Source organism: Patiria miniata, unplaced genomic scaffold (genome assembly GCF_015706575.1).
Source record: "Patiria miniata isolate m_02_andy unplaced genomic scaffold, ASM1570657v1 HiC_scaffold_4, whole genome shotgun sequence".
Lineage (NCBI taxonomy): Eukaryota > Metazoa > Echinodermata > Asteroidea > Valvatida > Asterinidae > Patiria > Patiria miniata.
Genome location: NW_024037071.1, coordinates 3,243,006 through 3,264,026, shown reverse-complemented (window position 1 = coordinate 3,264,026; position 21,021 = coordinate 3,243,006). Strand labels below are relative to the sequence as shown.

Genomic DNA, 21,021 nt, shown 5'->3' with positions numbered 1-21,021 from the left:
TCCTGAAAAAAAACTTTTTAGACTTTTCTTTCCAAAACATTGAGCACCATTTTGTTTGTGTGGCAAGCAATTGTAATAAATTCAAACCATGGTTGGAAACAGACTTTGCCAAACAGATGCATTTACATCCTGAGTATTTACAAAAGAGACATATCCATTTAGTTCCCAGAAGTGTATGTTGATTATTCAGTATTTTCAACAGTTGAAAGGTTTTTTAAAACTAGATTTTTGTATTATTTTATTTTGGCAAAAGTGGCCTGCAAGTATTTTGCCAACAACCAGTTGGCAAATGGTACGGTTTTGATGTAACAAAAGAGAAGTTTGTACTAAGAAGGGATTTTCAATTTGAATGGGACTTTGCAGTTTTACGTTTGTGCAAACAATATGACAACAAACTGCACTGTAGATTCTTTTATGATTTCCTTTCCGGCACAAGTCTGCCTGTCAGTAGGTGGTTTCATGATAGGACTTATTTACCTCTGGGTCATTTTCTCAGTGGCTTTTAGTCGCAGACTCCGAAGTGAGTCCAATTTTTTTCTGGTGAGTTTATTTGTCAATGAATTGATTTGGGTTTTAATGAAGACTGTCGGTATTTCACTCGGAAATAATTCTTGTCACCCCAAAGCATTACTTTTGGCAATACAGTTGTTCACAGTTGTAGCAATCTGTGGCTATTTCCCAGCCTCAGCCACAGTGGCAGCCGATCGATTTTTCAAAATTGCCAGGCCCATGCAGTACATGCGTTTAATGTCCAACAAATTATGCGGCTGCCTCATTCTGGCTGAGTGGGTTCTGTTCTTAGTGACTTTCATTGGCGTATTTGCTGCAAGTTTGAGTGATTTCAGCAATGATCACATTTCATTCAATGAAATGTTCCTGAATGTTAATTTCTTGACTTGGGTAGTTGTGTTGTTGGATGTACATTTAGTACCAAGTATATTGATGATGACCGCTTGTCTTTATGGACTGGTGAGCATAGCCAGAAAGCAGCAGCGTCAGATCAAAGCCGAGAGAATTAACCTCGGAAACATTGCCACCAACAACCCAACAAATGACAATAACCAGGCCATACGACCCCAGCATGCGCGACCATCCAAATCAACATGGTACTCATGCATATACTTTACCACAATCATCCTTGCATGGGTGCCATGCATCGTTGTTCTTAACATAGCTATTTTTCAACAAAGTCACACTTCGGATGCTGGTAAAACTTTGGCGTACATTTTGTCTGTTCTGTCAATGCTGCAAATGATTTTGGGGGCGGTGTTTCTGACCTTTACACAAACAGAGCACAGACAGGTCCTGCGTGATGCGTGCAAAACGATTATTAACAAACTGAAATGGTGGTAACTTCAAGTGCACAAGAACACAAGAGCCTACAGCTACCCTCATGCATGTTATAAGTGCTCATTTTTCTACTACATACATGACTCGGTTTACCTGCGGCAACGAACGACCAGCCGTCGCGACTGACAAATGGTTTCCTGGCCAGAATGGCAGTACTGTTTGGCTCGCTTTCCTCTGTTTGGGTTTGGTCGTGCATTAAGACAGGCTGTTTGGGAATGTTCTGGATGTTCTGCAAATAACAGAACAAAAAGGAACGACTTCAAAACAAGCAAAAGCTGCTAAAAAGGGGCGATCCAACCCAGATAGTGTTACAGACTGATTCGTTTTAACTCTGTGGGGATCGCAAGGTGAATTTGAACTGGTACATGCACTGTGTCAAAATTTGGCTTTCATGAGGGACAAAACCCATTTAACATTAGCTTTTTCCAATCTGGTATTCCAACTAGGCATGTTCGCATCAAGATTTGACAATTTTCAACTTTGGGAAAATAGATCCATGAGGGCAACCGTGATCAACTGCAATCTGCAATCTTCCAAGGAATCAAAAAAGAAAATGAAAATATACTTGAATGATTCCCAGGTTGATTCTGCAAGCATACAATGGATTTTAATTGCAATTCCAATTCTGATTTTTGGCATCAGTTAACACTTCCTAAACAGAAGAAACTTGCGAACACATAAGTCAAGACGAGAAGAGAACATTTCAAGACCTACTCACCGGGTTAGCTGACTGCAAGCGGCCAGTAGCAGCTGATGTCTGCTCCCAACTCGTGTGTATATAGCCCTAAATATAAATTTACAAAATACAAACTACATCACAATGTTATCAATAAAAAGACAAATGCACATTACATATAACATGGCATTTACAATGAAGGAAGCGCTGCAAACGACGCCCGAGTACACAAAATCTACCCCAGTTAAATTTTCTGCAAAGAAACATTGGAAACACCCTCAAAATCAGAATAAAAATTCACCAGAAAAAATCCAACACCAACACAAGTATAACTTAATCAATTTTAACAAACAAAACAGTTGACTAAATATCATAAAATGAAACACACTAAAAACAGAATCTAAGAAACACACACAGAGACATGCTTCAATGACTATCAAATAGTATTTGCAGAGACTATTGACCCAAACAAGATTTTGGTTCCCGACAACAGTTTCTGCACTCATGTTTTGTTAAGGAACGTCTAAAACCAAGGTGTTGTAGAATTGTTCCAAACAAGTTTAATTACTTAAATTTTTTGAGAAAGTGGCTCCTAAAATATTCGCACATCGACCTATCATGTGGTTAATTAAAATCGTAAGAAATTGTACGACTCTGGTAGGTCAGTCTCAAACAAATATGAACGACCGTTGTTTTCATGCCAAAGCACCCATTGATAATACACGGTGAGTAAAAAAGAAACGAAACCCAAATGTTGGGACTATTGTTTTAGTGAAGTTTTGAATGTAGCATTTTCAAAATTTCGGATATGAAAGCCCTATTCATAAGCTTTCTTTTAGTACAAGAATCTTCAAATCACTCATGTACTTTTCAAGTTACAGAATTTTGAACACAAACACTGTTTTAATGTTCTGTCCACGGATCACAAAAAAAAGGCGTGCGTTCTTTCAGTGGTTGTATTTAAAATTCCACAACTTGAAAAGTACATGAGTGATTTGAATGATTCTTGTACTAAAAGAAAGCTTATTAATCAGGCTTTCATTTCCTAGATTTTGAAAGCACTACATTCAGAACTTCACTAAAACAACGGTCCCGACATTTGGGTTTCGGTTTTTTTTTTACTCACCCTGTACTTAGGCCACAATTTACTTACGTCTTCAATGCAGTCCAGGATTCCATCAATATAGGTGGACTTGAGCTTGGCAAGCTGTTTACACAACCAGATCAAAAACTGAATCAATTTACAGTTTTCTTGAAACCAGTAAGCCCGGCAGTTGGATATTCAAACTGCACATGCCCACATCTAGTTTGAATGATTTTACTTGAAGCAGATAAATGTGCTTAAGTCGGGTTCGGGGAAGCTAAATGTAAGGATGTGACTTTTATGTGTTGAAACGAAAAATATTCAAAATTCATTCAAAAAAACGTTTAAAGAAACCTGAATTATATATAAAAAAAAAGGGACCTGCGTTCACGTGATCTTCCTTCGAGTTAAACATACATAGCACAAATAATTAACAATGTTTTCAAACCCATTTAATGTACAAAACCTTAGAAGCATCGCAGTATATGTACTTGATTACATTCGGGGTACACGTTGTTAATTTAGCGTTTATCAATGACTGCCCGCTATTATTACGTCAATCATTGTTGGTTTACCATGACAATCAAGCTGGTCTGCAAACATAATGGCCAGGCGTCAGCCTTTGTGAAATGGCTAAGCGTTTAAACATTCAAATTGTTCTTAAAATATTTGCTAAACGTTTACAAAATTAAACACAAAGTCACATCCTTAGCTACATGCTATGGAAACTATTTAAACCTGCACTTTTTCATGCAATAACAAAAATTGGAAGCACACTTCACCTATAGTTGCTGCATAATAATTATACCCTAAAAGGTGGGGAAATCAAAATTTGTGCGATTTACACAATGTCCTTCAAAACTAACATTTTTCCACAATTTCTATGACACTACAATTTATGTTTATGCCGCTTCTGTATATATGTGAAGGTTTCACTGGTATAATTTTTAAAGATTTGGATAAATGTTTGAAGTCTTTTGCAACTTTTGGGTAGAACTCAAGAGAATCCCAAGAACTTTAGCTTTGTTGTCTAACAATTCAGTATTTTGTCAAAAATTCATGCTAAAAGCATAGCAGTGAATCCAAATGTAAATAAGTGACTTTTGAAACAGCCAAACCATCAGTTTCCTTAAATATAAATATGTGTCTTATATTTAATTGTGGGGTAATATATGCAATATTTAAATATGTCAGTAAAGCTTTGAAAATCATGTAATAAAAAGCAATACAATAAGGCTAAGAAAATAATCCATTGTGATAAATTGTATGGAGACAACCACAAGTGAGGACCTGTAAACTCGAAGAGGAATGTCCTCACACATCTCAGCGTACAATTTGACCTCTCACAATTTGTTATTCTTCTTGTATTTTCGAACAGCTTATTTTTTCTTGGGTGTATATTTCTATATATGTTATCTGTCAAACAGAATTTTAAATTCTTTGTTGCTGTTTTGCTATGGTTACTTTTTGGGGTATATTTGATAGTATTTATTAGAATGTGCATATTGTAGTTATCTGTGCTTACTGTAATTTTTGCACCGGTTTTGTCTGATCACTTTGAAAAAATTTAAAAATTTCATTCTGAAAAATTTAAACATGTTTTAAATTATCGCAGCCTTTAAGAAGTGTTCATGTTTTTCGCAACATTCAATTTTAGCCCATTTGATTTAGAAACGTTTTTATTTGAGTACGTCAAAGTTATGCAAATTAAAAGGTGAGATAGAATTTTGGTTTTTTAGAATACTGTTGCTGGTGATTACAACTTGTAAAACAAATTTTACTCCAATTTCTGTATTTAAATCTGGAAATATAAACAGGAAAATGAATCAAATTTACAATTTAGACTTTTGGTATGTTACATGTATAATATAGATTATTTTAATGATTACTGCAAAAAAAACCACCATTTTTCTTAAATAGTGCCAAATGTACCTCATTTTGAAAATTGTTAGAGATCATATGTTAACTTAATTTGCTGCAGGAATTTAAAAGACAAAAAATGTGACTTATCAGTTTAATTATATGCTCACGAATTACATGTGTATTTATTAACCCTTTAGCATCTAGACTGGCATATTAAGCCACGGCATACTTCACGGGAAAGCGAAAGCGAAATTCCTGACGTCAACAATACGTTCGAAGCGTGTTCACCACTGTTGACGACATGAATTTCGCTTCGCACTTGCTTTCACTTGAAGTATGAGCCGGCCTTTAAATTGTATTTATACTGAAAAATCACTAAAACCATAGAGTGCTCAGACAGTTTCTGGTGCTACAGTGATAAAGGGTTAATACCATAAACAAATTATGCAGAAAAAAAATATGCTGAAATTATTTGTACAGAACAATTTTGAAGTTGTTTCAGTAAGGTCTTCTTCAAGATGGTTCAATCGAGTGAGAATTAAAAGAAATTAGACAAGCAGACAAAAAGAAACATGATTGACAAGCAAAGATCTTACCTGTCTGTACTGTAGCACTAATTTGGGCAAGGGGTGTAAGTCTTGCAGCTTGAGCAACTAGAATGAGGAATAAAGGATGTTTCAGTCAAAATGAAAATGAAAAAGACAATTACAATGAAAATGGCGAGGGCAATGGTAATGACAATGGTGATGACAATGGCGATGGCAATGACAATGGTGATGGCAATTATAATGGCAATGTAATGACAATGGTGTTGACAACGGCAATGGCAATTACAATAACAATGGCGATTGCAATTACAATGGCAATGACAATAAGGCCAAAAAAAAAATAAGTCGGTCTCTGGTCAGCGCGCGCGTCGATTTTAATCATGCGCGTCAATCTTTTTTTTTTTCAAAATGTTCCGCGGTAGCTCCAACAGCGCCCTCTATTGCCGTACCTTCTTATTTTTTTTTTTACCAAAGAGCACCAAGGAATGGGAAATTGCACCAAGGCAAATGACCGAGAGCACCAAGGCAAATTATGGAGGACACCAATGTACATGAGGACACCAAAAAAGCAAAATAGTACCCCACCTTGTCTGTACAATCCAAGCTTGAAGAAAAAAAAAAAAAAGCAAAAAGAAAAAAAAAGCCGCGTCGCCGCGTCAATTCCGGAACTTTGGTCTGACCAGAGACCGAATATTTTTTTTTTTTGGCCTAACATTGACAATGACGATGGCAACGGCAATTACAATTTGACTACTGAAAACTGACAACAACAATGATGACAAAATGATAAGGGTATTATGATGATGAAAGTCTACAAAATGACCATGACAACAATGACAATTTTCAACTGATGAATAGGCACTGAAACAATGACAGTCATGTTGACTGACAAGAAAATCGTGACAATAACGTAGATCCAGTTCATTCATAAGGCTTACCACTGTTTCAGATGTTGATTTCAGGTTCAGCACATTCGTCCGGGCAAGTTTTCTACCCTGATACTTCTTGTCAAGACGAAGCTCCTCAAATAAAACCTAGACAGAAATTTAGATCTCCTTAAATGTCTGGCACAATCATATCATGACATCATTGCCATTACACACAGTACATAGTTCATACAAATGTGAATGCAACTGCAAATTTGATATAACTAAAGATTTGCCAGAGATAAAACCTGGCCTGCAAACTCTCATTCATTGAGCGTGAGACTCACGCATTTCAGTTTATTCTCCCGCTCTCAAGTCCACACAGGATTTCTCACGCTAAAAAAAAAATAATTCACTCCAAACTCGAAAATGATGCCAACATGATGATCTTTTGCTCAAAAGAAATTGGTTAAAGTGGTCAGAAATTGCCTCAGATTGCACCACAGTGCGTCTACAATCCAAAATTTAGGGCCCCGAAACCCACAACATCGGGGCTTTGTGCTCACATTATTTCAGATTAAGCTCCATTGCCAAAGTTGTTACTCAAAGTTGTTAAAATGTTTTGATTTTTTCAATTAACAGAAAAACATGCTTTGCTGTCAACAATTTGTGAAAGTATGAACCAACCCGTGAAGAAGACTCTCTGTGTGGCATCTAACAATGAATTAATTCTGAAACTGAATTCTGTTTTCTGAACTTAAAAATACAAAGTTACAGAGTAGGAGAATAAATGCCAATCTCTACATTTCTCAGAAATCTACAAGATTTTCAAAATGTTCAATCAAACGATCTGTTGCTCTCACTTTTGAAGTCCAATTGAAGCTTTAGTTACTCAGTGATCAATGTACAAATGCCAAAGGCAAGCCATTGCCAAATACTCTATACCTTAAAAATACATCTTCTCATTGGATCTATTTTTGAAAGTTAAGCATGCTGTCTTTATCCTACCTGTCTGAGCTGGGTGTGGCTTGTGATTTGGAAAGGGCGGCCTGCAGCCTCATGTGCCTCCAACTCTACTTGCCGGCTCTTGCTCTAAAACAAAAACGGGATCCAAATTTTGAGATTGTTTGCAATGTAGGTTCCCAAAGAAAGATTAAGCAAGAAGAGCAGGGTTAAGGAAGAAAGGCCACTGCTTGGAGGGCTTGTCTTGTCGGCCTGTTAGGTCTGTTGACCTGCTCATGTGTCAGCAACAAAACTTGTTAACCAAAAGAAAGGGAATCAACAGTTATGATATTTGAGAAAAACACAAACTATCTTGAGTTCAGGACTATTACTGATCAACAATTGCTTGTCGGCCACTCAGAAAACGTTAGAATTTCAACTAGCATTCCCAACAAAATAAACTGACGGAAAGATTTTTTTTTTTAGAAAAGTTGATGCACATACCTGCAGTAATTTGCCATATTCCTGCAATGTCTGCGATTGCACACGAATGCCTTGCACTTCCATCACTAAATTATTCACAAGCAGAGAAAAAAAAAATATAATTAGAAAAAAAAACAAGGATCCCTTGTGCAGACTAAAGCCTTCTAAACAAAACACTGAAATAACATTAAGTGACAGCATAGTATTTAATTTAATTTTCAATTTCTTAAAAAAAAAAAGACAGAGACACAATTGTCAAAGCAAGAATTCTACAAGAATTGCCCCCGAAATCAGCATCAGGCACACATTCTCATTCCGCCGATTGCAGCTACGCACTAAAACTAAAACTAAACAGACAGCACTAAACAGAAGCAACCGCACACGTGTACTTGTGTCAACACGTGCAAGCATCCATTCACAGATTTGCCGAATAACAAACCAATTACAAATGGAAACTTCCAAAAATGTGTCACTTGACGCATCTTTGGAACTGGCCTTCTTCTTTTTTCTTTTTTTTTCAAGATGACAGCATGCCAGAAAGAATCATTTCACAGGTAGTTTATTGCCATTACTATCTTTAAACCAAGTAATTTTTCAACAATAATTTGATCACTTACTTTTCGGATAGCTGCAAATGATCTACCCTACCTTTCAGCTTAGCACATTTCTTCATTTAGTGATGCCATGTAATTAGTCCTGGACTGGAGTCTTAAAAAACTTAAATCCCGTCCAGCATTTACCTGCCAGAATTGGGCAAAGCCTCATCTCCACGTCCAGAAACAACTGCCACAGGCTTGCTTCGCTCAGCAGGTGGAACAAATGCTTCATGATGGCCCCCAGCAATGGCAGGTCAACACAAATGGAGGACTTCTGCTTGTAGGGTCAATGCAGAGGAAACAAAACAAACCACAAAATCTAAATACCAAAACAAAACAAGGGAAACGCCAGGGCCTGCTTTCATAACGTTTTGTCATTGGAAAACGGGAAGCAACTGCTTGAAATAAGCAAGCGTGTGAGCAAATTCATCATAACTACAGTACTTCACTAGTTCAGCTCGCTGCATTTTTTATAAAAAAAAATATGAGCTGAGCAATTTTGTACGCTAAGACGCTTCATGAAATCACATGATATCATCAATCAAGGTGACACTCACCAACCCACTCAACCTAAAACTAAGTCATTTTTCTCTATTAATTTTCAAAGAAAGCTCACTCAAAGCATAAAATTGCTTGTGAGCAACCAAGTTCAGCTGAGTAAAGTCTCAGGTTTACCATTCTTGTTTCTGATTGGCTGGCTTGATCAGGCAAGTACTTGCCCAGGAGATCAGTGAATGTGATTGGTGGATGATCGGCATCGATGAGCCAGGCGGCCACTTTGGGGTCCATGGCCAGCCAATGGGAACTCACTGCAAGATAACAAGGTATTACTTTATTCAAAATATTATTGGGTCCGTGGCCACCATGCAGCTTTTGAAATACAGGAATCTTGAGAAAACAATATCTGCTCCTTTTAGAAATCAGCCACAGCCTCAGAAAAACAGATTATTTTTTTTCATAACAAAATTTCAATTTGTATATTTCAACCGAAAAATAACCTACTTTATTTCAATTTTTGGCGTCTGCAACCCTCAGAAGAAGGCTTTTGATTTTGTGCACAAATAATCCGGCCTGCAAGAGCAGAATTATTGTCTGGCAATAATAATTAGAATTCGGTGAAAAAAAATACATGTAAGTCAATAACTAAACGTCGGTGGATTTGGTGTTCAATGGTTTGTTTAAAAGTGAATGCATGTAACTTTAATATTGCTAGGAAAGTAGCAATTTAGAAAAAACAATCTGTGGAGAGCTCAGAAGCATGACCTAATCTGCCTGCTTGCCCTGAGTTTAAATATACAAGAGAATTGTGAAGGGATTTGAAGTGTCATACAAACTCCGCAGAAGATTACCTCCAAGGAATTTGAAGTGTGGGTGCTAACTCTAAGGGCAACAGTGGTTTTGCAGATGCAAAACTTAAAGGGTTGTGAAGTGCAAATGACTAGAGGGTTTATGCCTACCCACTGCATGGTCCAGGCTGAAGCTACAGATCACGGTATGAATCATCTCCTGGGCATCAAAGCAAATCTTCTTCACTCTCTGGTTCCTCATCAGATTCAGCAAAGTGATCCTGAGGATTGCCAAACAAAAAACTTTGATTATTACTCGTATTGCTGGGTGATGGTCTGCATAGAAAAACCAAGTAAAATCGAAATGTAATTGGGCTTAAACTGCCCGCTGTCAAATGCTACTATTTCCACAGAAAAAGGTTGATCTAATATTTCTTCTGGTTCTTGATGTATGGCTTTTAGGCAGAAAGGGAATTTGATGATGTTAAAGTTATTTAATAAATACCTCATCATTGTTATCATATGATACCTCATTATGATATGTACCCGCTGCTACGTGTACATCATATTCGAACCAGCCAACCGGTCCTGCAAGCTCGGTGGTCGAGTGGTAAGATGTATGCACTAGAAAGCAGGAGGTCGTGGGATCGAGTCCCACCTGAGTGATTTTTTCCAACTTTCACTCGGGAGGTAACACACTGAGTATACAGTGTTTATACGTCGGTGAAGGGCAAAAATCCTAATACTGATTTACATCACCCAAATGCAAATTCATCTTATGAATACCTAATTTTGTTTTCATTCATCTACAAGACAATGATGGAAATATAAGTGGTGAGAAAAATTATAAAAAGTAAAACAACCCAACATTTCTAAAATTGAAAACGTGACACCAGGCATTATACGCCATGTTAGGCCATGCTGGCTCTTTTCTTTCCATGTTTTATAAGCCTGGTCCCATTCTACACCCGCTCATTTGCAACTTTCTCACTTGCTCCATTCTTGGGTAGAGCTCTCTTGCTTTCCGCACAGTGGAATGGAGATGAAGTCCAGCTTGTTGTCTGGATGCTTGCCGCTACCTCCATCATCAGGAAAGATACTTGCAATTTCGTATGCAAGCACCAAGCATTCAGCTGTACCATCACTGCAACCAATGCCTTTTCTTTTCTGTTGTGTGAAAACAAAAAATTCAAATACAAGATCCTGACCCTTGCTGAACCATGGAAAAGACATCTCTCTCCTCGCTGTTTAAGAGTTCTAAACTTCCAGAAAAGTACTTTCTTCTTTTTTTTAACAACAGGCAGTTGCTTGGAAATATAGTAGTTGTTAAACAAGGCGTTTTTTTCTTGTAAACCTGTAATAAATAGCCTATCTTTTTTGCCTGATTTTCTGCAAATTTCTTTTTTACAACGGACAGTTGCTTGGAAATATAACAAGTATTAAAACAAGGGTTTTTTTTCTTGTAAACCTGTAATAAATAGCCCATTTTTTTGGGGGGGGGGCCTGATTTTCTGCATACTTTATTTTTACAACGGACACTTGCTTGGAAATATAACGAGTATTAATTTTATCTGTTCTATTGAGACTATTTAACCTACCCTCCCGGGTCCTAAAAAATCCACCAGATTTTGGATATTTTCAGGAATGGGAAAGAAAGGCTCAACCAAAAATTGCTTTAAATGGGGAGTTGTTAGAATGTTCCATTAATTTCCGGCAACTTAACGATTTTGGAAAATTCAGGAAGATTCCTCTTAAGTCAGAGTTGGCAGTTCACTAACATATGAACTCTGTGAAACTTTTGTTTGAATGATGAAGCTTACAAAATGGATGGGGAAGTACGAACCACTGAGACTGGACTGGCTTCTACATATGTTTGGCCAATGCTGCCTTGAAGCAACTGATCCGCCATCTTGGATCTCCAAAATATCATGCTGGGACACATACATGTACATTGTTCTGCCATTGGCAGTTCTTTTTTTTTCTTCACAAAAACCAACAGTTTCCCTGATGCTAAATTATTAATTATTCTTTGGATGCTGGCCAGTCCTAGGAATAGGATTCTATAAATCTCAAAGCCTTTAGAAAAAAAAATCGTATTTTTTTTGGCTGCCTGAACTCTGCAGAAGAAATCCAAAACCAACTACCTGTGAAAAAAAAAACTTGCTTGACTATTTTTCGCGTCATGGTTGACCCAAGATGGCGGACGGCTGCTTCAATGCATGGCATTGTCAGCCCGTCCAGTTAGTGCAGGGGAGTGGTATATGTGAACTCGCCTTTGCTGTAGAGTTGGGTTCTCTAAGCTGGGAGGAGCCATCTTTGTACATGATGCACATGGATACCTCGTCCACTCTGGCCAGCCTGTCGCTGACTTCTTCTCTTGACGCAGATGTCATGCTTGAGACATTCCTGATCAGGTCTCCAGTTCTGTGCATTGCGCTGTTGGCGTAACCAAATATCTGGACAGAGAAGAAGGAATTGAATTGCTTCAATATTGCAATCTCAAATACTCAATTTTTCAAACCAACAATTAAGTAAACGTGCATGTGACAGAATTGTTTTCCCTTTTCTAGAGAGTAATTAATCCAAAAAAAAAATTAACATTTTTTTCCCTTTTTTTTTGATGAATGAAAAATGTAATCATAGGTACCTCATCAATAGTTGGCTGGCCTGCCTTCCTTTTGCATGTCCCTGCTTTTGACATTGCTTTATTCTTCTGCAAAGTTGAAGCCTGGGCAGCTGCTAAATTTGATATCATATCAAAAGCAAGGCTTAATAGTTTGAAATCAACAGCAAATGTTCCAAACATTCACTAGCTTATCAACCCAAAATCAACTTTAGACCTTGAATATCGTCTTGACAAAGCAATCATGAGACTACACATGCCTTTCTGAACTAAATTTGTCTGTTTGGAGTAAATTTTCAATACTCTACGTTTGTGGAGCTTTCTCCTATTTTTCTATTATGAGAGATTTTTTTTATGGAATGCGAGCTTAAGATCGAGCTTTAAAACCTACTCACCTTTTTGATTTCCTGATAAACCATGGTGAGACTGTTCATCAATCTTTACATCTGATGAAAAACTTCTGGAAAAAGAGTTTATAAAAATATTACACCCTCAGGTACATACATTGTATATTTAGTGGACAAGGAACAAACAATTGGGCGGTTTTAAGTAACTTTATTCTAAGAGAGAGTAGAAGCTGTGCAAGGCCAAAAAAAATAACAGTTCTGCTTTCGGTTACCCTACCTACCCTATTTTGATAGCCCTACCCTAATTTTTTTGGGAAAATATGAGGGAAAAAACGCCGAAAAACATTTTACCCTTGACTACAGGCAGGTACCTCCATATGATTGTACAAAAAAAAATTCCCCACCTACCTACCCTATTTTCAAATGCCATAGAATCGGAAGCAGAACGTTGTGTTTTTTTTTGGCCTAACCTTTAAAATTTCTAAATCAAGGCTATTCAACTGAAATTATCTCCATTTTCACATTACCTTTTGTGTGCTGGAATAGGTGTGCTATCAGGTTTGCATCCTACATGTCTAGTCCCTGCGTCTTCCATTTCAGCTAGGGGGATCTGGGGTGCTACCACTCCTTCACTGTTTCCTATGGGATGCAGATTTTCTTGCAGAGGCCAGTCTGCTTTGGATGCAAACTTCCCAGAATGGAATGCTCCTGACTGGACCTGCTCCAAAATATCACTATTGTTCCCTACACTGTGCCTTGGCCGTTTCTCTGGTGAAGCTTCAATACCCTTCTCTAAACCCCTTTCCTTAGGGTTGGGGGTACCTTCTACTCGGGTTTCCCTAGACTTATTCAACATGCCTGGTCCATCCTCTCTACATGAATTGGGTACAAAGTCTGTGGCGAGAAAACCATGTTGGTTCTTGTCAAATTCCTGGTAGTACTTGGTGTCAATTGGAAGGCTATCGGGAATGACGGGACTCGAATCTTCGCCACCCTGCCCTTTCCTCGGACTTCTTAGATTAAAGCCAGCCATATGACTAACGGCGGACGCACTAATCCTGGCACTGTACAACAACTCATCAACTGGCCTACCTGTCCTAAACAATTCCTCACTAAAGACCCTTCCAGGGTTTTGAGAGCAATCCCTACACCAGGTTGTATTTTGTGTAACTGCTGAAATAAAGTGGGATAGAGTAGACGCCTGGTTCTGCTCACAATTAAGCACAGGCGGCTCAGGGGAACCTTGAGGACTGCGCTGCTCAACTTTAATCCTTTGACCTAACTCAAAGGATCTATTACTTGAAGTCTGAGTTGCTTGCTCACCAGAACAGTTCTCTTTTGGGCTCAGACGAGGACTTTCTTGCTTAAAGCTCTCCCTGTAAAGGCTCCTGTAGTATGTTTTTGGATCTTCAAGTAAAAAGGAAAAATGAAGTTTAAAGAAAGAAACATACATGTAGTTATGCTTCAGTTACAATTCACAGCATAACATTTTGTCTACACTGTTTCTAGCAAAGGCCTCAATAACTGATTTTTTTTTATGAAGAACTTTACTCATTAGCCTGTGGTCTATTTAAAAAATATTATTAGGAATATTAAGATTTATTTTATTTATTTAATTATATCTTTATTTATCCAGGGTAAAGCCAAACAACAAAAAGCTGGTTTTCATTAGGGCCCTGCAATAAAATTAAGTAATAAAATGAATTTTACAAAATCGAAGGCTAAAAAATGAAAAAGAAGGAAAAAACAATGAAATGATATGCACTTAACAGAAATATAAAGCAAAATCTAAGAAAAGATAAAAGAAAAACCAGCAACAAAAACAAATCAACACTCTCTTGGTAAAATAAGCTAAAACAGAGCGCTAAAAAGGAACAAAAAACCTAAATATAAAAGTTCAGTTGCATGTAAAAACAAAACAGAGGGACTTCAGTACGGAAAAAAATGTAGAAAAATTTAGAAAATATAAAAATAAACATAGCCTGTATCCCTTAAAAAATTAAGACATTTGAGAAGATTCAAGTAAAACAAGAACACATAAAGAATACTCAAACATTATCTAAAAACGAATACAAATACTTAAACACAATATTTTAAAAACAAACACAAAAACTCTAAGCTGGGCAGATTAAGAAACTACAATTGGCAGCTTTTTGAAGTAATCCACTAATCCTTGTTCTTTTGCTCATAAAATCTTGCAATCAAACAGCTTAAAATTTTTTGGTAATTGTGTAGTTTAGGACCCCGTTCCATGGAGGGGGGTGGGGGAGCAAATGAACTTTGGAATGTATGGGTACAAAAAATAATAAGGCAGTGTATATTTTGCCGGAGACGGCAAACCTTTAGTAAACGTTAGTTTGCCGGATATGCACTGAACATGCACAGTTACTGTTTTTTTGTACTTAAACATTTTCCGGTGACAAGTTTTAGTCTGGCTCCATGCCAAAATTATCGTTGGTACCTCGTATTCACAAGATGGGATTCAGACCATTTTATAATTTCGGACTTTATTTCCCTTTTAAAAAAAATCCTCCAGAGCCACAAATCTGAAAAAGAAAATGTAATACTCTGCAAAAAATGTTTGAGACATGTTAAAAATAAAATAATAAAAGAAGAATATTTTTATTTATTTGGGGATGAGAAAAAAAAAACTTAAAAATGTGGTGCGGTCGGAATCGAACGCGAGTCATCCCGCTCACTAGAGCCTTTGCTTAACCACTACACCAAACGTGCTACACAACTTTTGGTGGGAATTTAATACATCTTATAATTCAGCCCTATTTTAAAGAGTACAGCGCCCTCTGTTGATATGGATTGCCGCCGGCAAACCTTTAGTAATCGTTAGTTTGCCGTCATTACCTCCGGCAAAATATCCACTATCAATAATAAAGGGCTGGCGCACTGATTTGCAATGATTGAGTACTGACCTGGCGGTGCTTGACTTTGCTGCCGTGACTCACGCTTCTTCTTGTGCGCTTCGCGAAGAGCTCGCAGGATGATCCTCGCATCGTCTGACAAATCCCACACCTCATCGGGACGAGGAGGTGGGTTCAGCGGAGTCCACACCGGACACATTCTTGGACAATACAAAACTCAGGTGCTGGTGTCAGATTTTTAGTAAAAATATGGAGAAAATCTGGGTGACTGTTCGACCTTAGTTTGTAAACACCGCCGTATGGTAATGCATTATCGTGATTCCGTCGGGTCACCAATTATTTTCATAGTAGCATTTAACGTAAAGGCGACAGGGTATCAACTGGAAAGGGCCGCAAGTTGTGTACGGTGGTCTATAACAACCAGATTACTACGCGAGATGATTTTCAAGCGCGCGCATTAAAGAATAATATTTTGTGAAAATATTTTTCCAATTGTCGTCTTAGAGGCTCCGTATAATTTCAGTTCCATATCGTCAACCTTGTTTGCAGCGCAAAGGATCGAAATTACTCGTTGTATCAGTGATAGCCTGCTACTTGGAAACAAGGTTGAATATCGGACGGTGCACGGTGCGGTGTGAACGTGCAAAATTCAGTCTTTTAATTTTAGTCTAAAAAGGGGCCAAAATTGTATACCATGGAATGATATGTACTATGTAGAATTTAGAAACTGTTTCGTAATCGAGGTTTGTATTTAACGAGTTGTTTGGTTTCTCTTTTTTAAGGTTATCAAAATATTAATTATTGATCTACGCGACGACCTGGCCTGCCGGAGATTCCCTGTTGGACACTTCACTTGACTTCGGAAGTAAAGTATAGACTACAGTGGAGATCTGCATGCAGACTCATGCCATTGCACGCCAGTGTTCGTGAACCGACATGCGGTCGTGCAATTCTGTGTACAGTTTGTCATGTTTGTGTTGAAACGGATGTTGGGCAATACATTTAACATTGTAAAGGCCGTGAGAATGATCTCTTTTTATTTTATTTTTGTCCAAATTTTTTTGGAAAGGCACGACAAGACTTTTCTCAAATTCAATTTTCAAAATATTAATTTAATAATTTAATTTTTCACTTTTTAACATGTTCTTACAGTCCCAGTAATAATGTCATTACCAAAGGGGTTAACAATTGATGTTTTACAACTGGCAGCATGGTCAGTCGTTTTTTTTTTGGTGACTTTTATACGGAAAATATTGTGGAATAGGCCTAGAATAGAATAGACCTAGTGAATTTTTTTCAGGGCCTGTATTACTTTCTAATTCTACACAACCGCCGTAATTTTTAGGTGGCAAGGGGCTTAGTTTCAATAGGATTTGTATGTTGGCGGTGGTCATAGATCTAAAAAATATAATTCTTGCAGTCAAAGCATGATGGGAAATTAAATGTATTGTTTGTAATTAAACATGTTAACAATGAATATCCCAGCCTTCAATTGATTTGATTGTTTTCTCCTAATGTTAACAAATTTTCAACTTGCAAATGTGTTAACACGTATAAGCCTATTTAACCAAAGCCCAAACTTTGGGGCTGTCCTGAACCAGTCCACTCTGCCAGAACTGAATTAACAAGGCTGCAAATTTGTAAAGTAATATTCCTATAACTTAGCTATTCCTAGACTCCTAAATTTTATGTCATTTCAGATGAAATTTCAAGAATTTGTCTTTTGGTCACAAATGTAATTCACCAGCTGATTGTATTTGCTTTAATGTTTGTTGATTTCTTTTGACATTACAGGGACTGTACTCCTCTCCAGATTCAAAATGAAATACTTCACCACTGTTGAGTTGTTCAAACACACATGGGACCATGTTGCCTCCGCTCTGTGGCAAAAATATCCTAACCCATACAGGTGAGTTTGGGCCTGCAGTAAAGCCCATACCAAATGACACAAAAAAGGTATGTACCTCAAACAGCATTTTTCTGTCTCCACAACGCCTTGCATTTCTGTTGTGTAGTTTGCTCATGTGTAAATGTTAGGGGTTTTCCCCTTCAGTATTGTCATTTAGACAATAAAAAACCCCGTTATTTGAAATGCCTGTCTATGTATGTATGAGCTCCGTGCTCCAACGAAAGAGGGTGCCCTTTTACCTAGCAACGACGTCCCACGGGCGGGACATTTAACTGGTTGACACGCACCGTTCCTTGTGTGTGACGCACGTACACCAGGGGATTTGTACTATGTACACGCAGTGGTACGGCTGCGCGTCGCGGCAAAATTGCAGTCAGGCAAGATGGCGTCGGTCGGTCACCCCCAACTGTACTCTGTTTGCCGGTGAGGGGGTACTTGTGAACGGAGCGGATACTTGTCGAACAATATGTTACTCATAAGGTTCTACATGTATATTGTGTATGTACTTTGCATTGACAATGACTAATACCCTAATAATTATCTTTGTGGTCTGTTCAGCAAGCATGTGCTGACAGAAGACGTCATCAGCCGAGTTCTTAGGGGGACCGAGCTGGTCACCCAACGTCTCTTGACTAAGACCAATCGTCTGCCCAAGTGGGGGAACTACATCTTTGGTAACCACGCCCGGCAGGTCTGCATCGTTGAGGAGTCGGTGGTAGACCCTGTCAAGAAGACCTTCACTATCTACACACGGAATGTGGGCTTCACCAAACTCATGGTGAGTTGTATGGAATCATGGCTACCCACTGTCTATTGTTAAGCTTCTTTAAATAATTTGTTGTAAGTTGAAGTTCTTCGTGTACATGTGCAATTTTTCCATTGACCATTTTTGTAAAAATTTGCATCAACACCAAAGGCCTTGAGCTACCTTTTGAGGAATTGAAGCGTAGAAAAGGTTCCCAACCTAACCTCCAATAATGGCTCAGGAATCTACAGTCACATTTCTTGTTTGAATAGCCAGTCAGCATTGTTTACGTGTTCATCACGGCCAGGGGTTAGTGAAGGAAGGTGCACGCGCCCATGGAGACGAGGCTGGTGATGGACTTACGAGGACTTGTAAGCACTTGTGATGGACTCGACTACAAAACGAGAAGATGGTGGCTCACTCTGTTCAATACGCTCAAAGTATTTACTCAGGGGACATATTGGAAGTGCAGTGGACTTGTCTAGTATTGATTTTACATGTATTTCAAGAAGATTCAAGATATGTGCTCATTGTTTCCCTTATTTGTTTTTGTTTACTCCAGGTGGTAACAGAGAAACAAATCTACCGGCCAGCCCAGGACAACAAAGACTGGACTCAACTGGAGAAGCATTCCTGGGTGGACTCCAGCGTCAAGGGCGTGGCAACGGCCATCCAGCACTTCGGCATGGAACGCTACAAAGCCAACCAGACCAAATCCACCAAGGGACTCAACTACGTCCTGGAGAACATGTTTGTTCCGGACAGACCCCCCACGGAAGGCTTCCCGGCGGACATGGCGCGACTGCGGGACAGTGCCAAAGCCAAAGCCAAAGGCATGGCAGCCAAGGCGCGACCTGTCGTACAGTGACGACAGTGGGTCGTTTGGGAAAACAGTAATATCCTCCGACTTAGTGTCGAAATAGTGCCATTGTCCTGCCTACCTATGACACTTCTCTCAGGCTTACAAGAGATTGGGGTTCAATATCTCTGTGTACAACCTCAAGGCTCATCCGGCGATCACAATTTTTTTGTTGTGACTAGTGTTGGGGCACTTTTTGTCCGCTAGGTTATAAATACATTGTGTATATAGGTAGGGTTCATCCGTAAAATTGGAGGCATAGCTGTAGTCCTGTAGTCTTTCATTAACACACTTTCTTCTTATTCAGGAATCCACTCAAAGGGACCAGGGTAGAGGAGGAAAGAAGTACCTTTGTGCATGCCATACATCTGTTGTTTCATGTAAACATTTCTTTAAAAAACAAAATTGACAAATTGAACAGTAGTCTAGAGGAAATCCACAATTGTCAATGTCATTTGATTGTCTCTAGCCACTTGTGTCCCCTCTCAACACCATTGCTGTATAATGGCTGAGCAATATGAAAAAAATTATGTTGAGATGTTGAATCTCGTATGATTTGTACATAATTTGAAAAAAAAATATTGAAAGTGCTCAACAATGTACAATTACAACTGAAATACAATGTGCCACACACTCATAAACTTATCAATTTGCTTATGCAGTAACGAAGAGTAGAATAGAACTGGGCATTAGAAGTTACATTTGTTACAATTGTTAATCTTTTTCTAGCAATTTCTTTGTTTCCAGTTTTTGATGACAATACACGACTGTGTTTTAGTGACGTAATTTAATTGGTCGTGTCAGGATTACAATGTGCATTACAATAACAAAAAATCTGTTTCAAGATAAGATTAAGCAAATGAAATTTATGTGATGTTTATCGTGCGCCATCTTCTTTCTCTGACTAAGGAGGTAACTCTCAACTGAACCCCAAAGACATCCTGAAACCTAACTTAATTCTGCAAGTCGATACAATTGTGTTGCGGTTTCCGTTGAAATGCTTGTTTGAAGTTGGTGTAAACCCTCTTTTCATAACATAACGTTGCTTTTGTTTTGGGTGTTTTTAGCGCCATTTTTATTTCAACATTTGATTCCTCTTCAAGACAGGTTTTTTCCCCCCATGTTTTCTACTCCACTGGTTACTCATGTTTTTACAATATTGTTCAAAATATTGATTATTAAATATTGATAATTGATTCAGCCATATATTTAATAAAATGTTAAGGATTTATTTTATCTTGATAATTAATCGGTTGAAGTTGTTACTTTTTTTTTTTAGTCTGTGATTTATATTATCTATGCTGCAGTATGATGAACATGTGTCAGATCATATAAAAAGAATAAAAGATTTTCTTAAAAATGAAATTGTGCTGTCCCAGAACAAAATATGTTGAATTGGATGTCATTGTCCTAATAGAATGCACAGGGTTTAAATATTACCCTGGGTTTTAGCCTGTGGTGTTGAAATTATTATTGTTTTGCCTTATTTAATTTTGCTATGTGAAAATTCAACCCCCCCCCCCCCCCCTCTACATGTGGTTTATATTTACAGTAATTAAAGCACTGAGTACTGTGTTTTGGGTTTAACTTCACTGAACTAGGCTCCATCTGCATGAACATGTACATGTATGTGAAATGTACATGTACATATTTGCTTTCATTGTACAAAATGTAATGTGTCGTGGACTTGTCATAGCGCCCTCATCCGGCGTATGATATGAATGCGGTATTTTCATACAGTAGGTCAGTATTTTTTTTTAACACGAAATTTAATTGTTGATTATTCTATACAGTGTGAGTAATGACCCGAACAACGCGAATGTTGACCTGTTTACATACTTGATTCGATCCTATATTAATTTGATTGTAAGATGAAAAAAAGAAAGTCAGTTTTGAAAGTAAATGTCCCACAATAGCCCCCTACTTTGTGGAAAAAAAAGAAACTTATTTTTCCGACGCGGCCCCATC

At 38.0% G+C, this 21,021-nt stretch overlaps 2 protein-coding genes across 3 annotated transcripts in view; one reads left to right on the top strand and one right to left on the bottom strand.

Annotated features, from left to right (window-relative positions):
* The window catches only part of LOC119740059 (DNA polymerase nu-like), a 48,522-nt gene extending 32,493 nt beyond the window's left edge, over positions 1–16,029 (bottom strand). The window contains exons 1-16 of the mRNA XM_038215259.1: positions 15,592–16,029; positions 13,192–14,071; positions 12,713–12,777; positions 12,342–12,433; positions 11,968–12,150; positions 10,686–10,861; positions 9,866–9,975; positions 9,084–9,217; positions 8,553–8,682; positions 7,834–7,898; positions 7,396–7,479; positions 6,460–6,555; positions 5,570–5,626; positions 3,180–3,233; positions 2,069–2,134; positions 1,444–1,579 (exon numbers count right to left, since the gene is read on the bottom strand). Coding sequence (XP_038071187.1) covers positions 1,444–1,579; positions 2,069–2,134; positions 3,180–3,233; positions 5,570–5,626; positions 6,460–6,555; positions 7,396–7,479; positions 7,834–7,898; positions 8,553–8,682; positions 9,084–9,217; positions 9,866–9,975; positions 10,686–10,861; positions 11,968–12,150; positions 12,342–12,433; positions 12,713–12,777; positions 13,192–14,071; positions 15,592–15,739 — 2,476 coding nt within the window. The 5' untranslated portion in view covers positions 15,740–16,029. The remainder of the gene's footprint in view (positions 1–1,443; positions 1,580–2,068; positions 2,135–3,179; positions 3,234–5,569; positions 5,627–6,459; positions 6,556–7,395; positions 7,480–7,833; positions 7,899–8,552; positions 8,683–9,083; positions 9,218–9,865; positions 9,976–10,685; positions 10,862–11,967; positions 12,151–12,341; positions 12,434–12,712; positions 12,778–13,191; positions 14,072–15,591) is intronic.
* A 124-nt stretch (positions 16,030–16,153) lies between these two features.
* On the top strand, positions 16,154–20,418 carry LOC119739808 (PRELI domain-containing protein 1, mitochondrial-like). 2 transcript variants are annotated; one of them, XM_038214893.1, is made up of 4 exons: positions 16,154–16,283; positions 17,335–17,449; positions 18,008–18,227; positions 18,757–20,418. In XM_038214893.1, exons 2-4 carry the CDS (start codon positions 17,361–17,363, stop codon positions 19,060–19,062), a joined length of 615 nt encoding a protein of 204 aa, XP_038070821.1. In that variant the 5' UTR covers positions 16,154–16,283; positions 17,335–17,360; the 3' UTR covers positions 19,063–20,418. The 2 variants fall into 2 exon arrangements, with proteins under 2 accessions (XP_038070821.1, XP_038070820.1); XM_038214892.1 differs by lacking the exon at positions 16,154–16,283 and adding an exon at positions 16,430–16,496.
* Positions 20,419–21,021: the final 603 nt, after the last annotated feature.

What these genes read in the sequence shown, in the direction of transcription:
- LOC119739808 (XM_038214892.1), top strand. Translation starts at nt 16,445, where the DNA reads ATGCCATTGCACGCCAGTGTTCGTGAACCGACATGCGGTCGTGCAATT. An exon ending in ATGCGGTCGTGCAATTCTGT is followed by an intron (nt 16,497 to 17,334) that starts GTACAGTTTGTC and finishes TTGACATTACAG; the next exon opens with GGACTGTACTCCTCTCCAGA. An exon ending in AAATATCCTAACCCATACAG is followed by an intron (nt 17,450 to 18,007) that starts GTGAGTTTGGGC and finishes TGGTCTGTTCAG; the next exon opens with CAAGCATGTGCTGACAGAAG.